The 4,522-nt window shown below is 39.6% G+C and overlaps 1 protein-coding gene across 1 annotated transcript in view; it reads left to right on the top strand.

Moving 5' to 3' along the window:
• The first annotated feature begins 333 nt into the window (after positions 1–333).
• LOC102476042 (vomeronasal type-2 receptor 26) overlaps positions 334–4,522 on the top strand; it is a 114,628-nt gene continuing 110,439 nt past the window's right edge. Inside the window, exon 1 of the mRNA XM_006166256.1 lies at positions 334–507. Coding sequence (XP_006166318.1) covers positions 334–507 — 174 coding nt within the window. The remainder of the gene's footprint in view (positions 508–4,522) is intronic.

Genomic DNA, 4,522 nt, shown 5'->3' with positions numbered 1-4,522 from the left:
AACAGCTCTGGCACCTCTTGCTTGCAGGTCCTGCCCCTGGGCCCCAGGACTTGCCTGGAAGTCTCTTGTCAGTTTGAGCTGTAGTCCTGAATGGGTGCCTTGGCCTCCTCCCACTCACTCTTCCTTGTTTGTGTTCTCCATGGAGGTCACTGGATCTGCCCACCCATTCTCCTATCAAGGCCTCCACTGCCCTTCAGCTTCCCTCAGATAGCGTTCCTGCAGTGATTAGTGAGTGGTAAACGGTGTGACTATAGAAAAGTGCTCACATGTGGTGGGTAATGGGTCCTTGGGCTGTGTGTCTCGCTTACTCTTGGTGTGTTTGGGGAAGAGGTCATGGTCACTCTCAGTTTGCTCCCTGCTGTCCACTCCTTCCCCACCAGTCAAGCTGTTTCACCTGTCAGAGTTCCTGATCAGCCTGCACTTGGTCTAGAGGAGGCCTGTGGGCACTGCTGGGAGTTGGCAGCCCTTGACTATCCAGTAGACACCCTGAAAGCTATAGGATTTGGGGTATTTAGCTGGTTGTGTGGAAAGGCTTCAGGCTGTTGGTGAGAATAACACAAGTGTGTGAAACCTGACCTTTTTCTGTTCAGAACATACCAGAGAGCCAGGGTGTATAACCTCAGATGTGTAGGGATTCTTTGTCATCCTCGTGTTAGAAGATTAAGATAATCAGTCCAGTCCTGGGGGATCGGGGTGGTGACTTGCAGGGAGCTGGGCCCAGACCAGGCCAGATTGGAGGAACTATGTACCTTTTCTCTACTCTGGGCATTTCTAAGGGTCAGAGTTGTACTGCATACTAACATCCAAACACCATGTCTGCGTGGGGCAATTCTCACAAGTCACCTTCTCAGATCATCTTGGTCCTTTTTTCTCTCAAACACAGGGTCTGGGTGATGATGGTTTGGGGTCACTGGATTCCAAAAACTGCCTGTGAGTGAAATTACTCCCTTTTGCAGTAATAAAAGTCAGAATTTTTCATACTGAGTAAAATACAGGATTAGCAATTGCTTAGGATTTCAAGGAGCAATGTACAGTGACTTAGAACAAGTATGTTATCATGACACATAGCTTGGGGTCCAGAGCACTTAATGAGATGTCTGGGAGGCAGTGTCTAAAGTGCCTATAAAACATGTACATGAGAGAGAGTTGGGGGAGGACCCTCCACAGGGTTTGTCATGTCTGGCCCCACTTGTACTAGTCCTCCAGGCTGGCACTTACTTGCCTGATGTGTTTTCAGGCCTACTAAACCAGGGAAGCAAATCGCATTGGCATGTGGCTTCCAGCTCCCTAGTGGGCCACAGAGGCTGGGTCAGGTTTAATATTTAAATTACTGTGGTAGCCCCCCCACCACCATGAACCTATTTATTTATTTTTCTTTACAATCATGGTATAATTTATTACAGTGAATTGAACAGATAGTAGTTGTACATTCTGTTCAGTGAATTTTGACAGATATGTGTGTTTTTGCCTAACCTAGGCACTTAAGTGGTATATTTCCATCATCCAGAGAATTTTCCTGACATTTGCTAGCAGTTTCCCACCCTACCCGCAGCAATGTAATAATACCAAGCATAAAAACAACTCAGTTTCTCTCGTCCTCTAGGCAATCCCCACAGAACTTCTGTGATCAAGTGTGTGAAGCCTTTCCCTATTACAAGCAAGCAGTTAGTTCTGCACAATACCTACTCACTGTCCTCTGACTCTTCAGTTCTGACAGTATCTACTAGGAGATTGTGTTGTATCCTACAGGTTGAGGAGTCACTCTCCAACTTCCAGCCCCCAATATTCTGACTTCATGGCCTGGCTATTAAGGATACCATATGCAATTTGGCTGACTATGCAGTTTAAATTCTATCAGATGACTTAAATGTATATGCCCCAAATCTCAAAATATTAGAGAAACAAAGGAAAAGAAATTGTGGTATGACTAAGGCTCATTGGAGGTTACATTTTCCCTTCCCTCTTATCCTTTATCTCTATGTGACCTATTTTCTCTGGTGAGCACATAGCCCTTTGGCAAATTTAAAATAAAATTAAAGATTGCTGGGCCCTGAAGGTGGCATAGTGCTTAAGGAGCTAGACTCCCACATGGCTGATTGTGGTTCAAGTCCTGGACCTAGTGACTTTAAACTATGTTGAGCACATGTGTGTGTGTGTGTGTGTGTGTGTGTGTGTGTGTGTGTATGCCCAAGGAGACATGGAAGAGAAGGAGATTTCAGCATACTCATAACCACTGGGGGTTGATATCTTAGTTTTTCTCTCGCTGTCTTTGTCACTTTCTCTAAGGTGAGTGTATGTACACTATGGCAAAAACCTAAAACAAACAAAACAAAAATTAAAGATTGCCCATCCAGGGTTGAGATGGCAGGTATATGCCCCAGGTAGTTTTTTACCTAGTTCCTAACTCATGAGCTATAAACAGGAGTTCCTAAATACTTCTCCTGGAGTTGGGTCAATTAACTAGATGGAGTGGCTTACAGAACCCAGGAAAACTTTTCTCTTTACTGGCTGATTATAAAGGATATTATAAAGGATACAGACAAGTCCCATATGAAGGATGCATATAGTGCCAGTCTGAAAAGGCAGACTGTGGCAGAGTGAGTAAAGCAAAAGAACTTATTTGACTGAAGGTTGGGACAATCACCCAGGTTCCACAAAATTCTAGTTGCCCCAAATTATATGTGTTGAGTTCTTACTAAGTCAGCCTCGATAAGCCAAGGAAATCTCCCTACCTCAAGATCCTTACTTTAATCACCCTTGTAGAGTCCTTTCTGCCATGTAAGGTGACACATTCACAGATCCTGGGGTTTAGAAGGTGTCAACTTCATGGGGACCATTATTCTGTTGACCATAGGAATGAATGTGCTCAATGGACAGATGAGATTTGTTTTTAAATCTCTGTTCCCGAAAGTATTTTGTAAGCACGTAGCAGTACCCACTGGACATTAAGATAAAATACAGGCCTAGCTGGTAGTGTGGTGAATAAGGTGGCTGGATTCCACATGGCCAACTGCATGTTTCACATCCTGGACCTCGTGGCTTCTAAAATCAGTCAAGCATGAGTGCATGAGTGTCCAGAATTCCAGGAGGAGAATGGAGGATAAAGGATTGTGGTGTGGCTATTTCCCCTGATGGGTACTTTCTTACTTTTCCTCTTCTTCTCTCTCTCCCCAGCAAGTACATGCACCCTATAGCAAAAAAAAAAAAGAAAAAAGAAAAGAAAAGAAAAGAGCTATACAATAAGAGTACTTCTCACAAAATAAAACTTCAAGACTTGTCAAAGGCTAATATATACATACATAATTTGAAAATAAGAAATACACAATGCTGAAATTAAAAGCATCCTGGTACTTTTTGGTACTTTTAAATTTTTATTTTGAACAGAATGGACATAAGTAATAAAGCTCTTCATAACAAAAATCCTGACATCATGTTAAGCAGCATGCTTAATTGAAGGTCCATTTTTGCTTACCATGAACAATAGTAACATTTTCGTTAATGTAAACCTTTAATAATATAGAAAAACATGTTTTTCAAATTTGAAAGTAATAAACTAGAAAGGTATGAATCACTATATTAAAGTTTCAATTACTATGCTCAGTAGATACATAAATACTGAGATTATAACCATGGTCATTTTACCTAATAAGTGGAGACTAAAGCAATCTTCAAATTTTGTATTTTTTAACAGGAGAAAATGTGATTTTAGCAAATATACCTGATTTACAAAAAGCATTCTTTAACTTGGTTTTTATAGATATTCTATTGATTTACATCTTATAAAAATTTCATCTTAAATGGATTTAGACATCAATAGTAGGCACTAAAAACTATCATCATTCTGCTTCTATCTTCTCAAACTGGTTTCAAATTTTGCTTAGGACAATCTCTTCCAATTTTGAAAAAAGTATTGAATTGTATCTTGTAATAAACTTTAAAAAAAAACAATACCACTGGAAGCAAGGTCCTACTGAAGAGGTCTTATTAAGCAGAGATTAATTTTAAGCTATTAAAGATTGTTAATGGGTCATAAGAGAGTGTCAAACATGATAATTGCCTAAATTGAGAACAAGATAAACTAAGAAGTATGCCATTAGAATACTGCTGATTGAAGAAATAGAAAAACATAGGATTTAAAATTCTGTGGAAATTATATAAATAAGAGAAAACAATTGCATTGAACTAGAAACCTAGAGTAAATGGGTGGTATTCTGGTAATGTATACATGAACAAAATAACCTCTAAAATAAAAGTAGAACCGTTTTCATAAACAAGCTTGAGGTTTCCCATTGTCAAACACCCCAGGACCATACAGGTTCATCAATGAGAGTATAATGACCTTTAACAAATTCTGATTTTATTTAAAATGGCCAACATCTAGAAAAAAATGAAGTGATTTCCTTCTCTTCACTTTATGGTATATTGAAGTTGATTTATTGAATACATTTTGTCTAATATAGAATGTCAATGTTTGTAAGTCAGGCATTATTTCCTGTTATCATTACCAATATACTTTCTACTA

This window comes from Tupaia chinensis, unplaced genomic scaffold (genome assembly GCF_000334495.1).
Source record: "Tupaia chinensis unplaced genomic scaffold, TupChi_1.0 Scaffold144211_1, whole genome shotgun sequence".
Taxonomy (NCBI): Eukaryota; Metazoa; Chordata; class Mammalia; order Scandentia; family Tupaiidae; genus Tupaia; species Tupaia belangeri.
The sequence above is the reverse complement of the archived record's forward strand: the minus strand, read 5'-3'. Positions and strand labels throughout refer to the sequence as shown.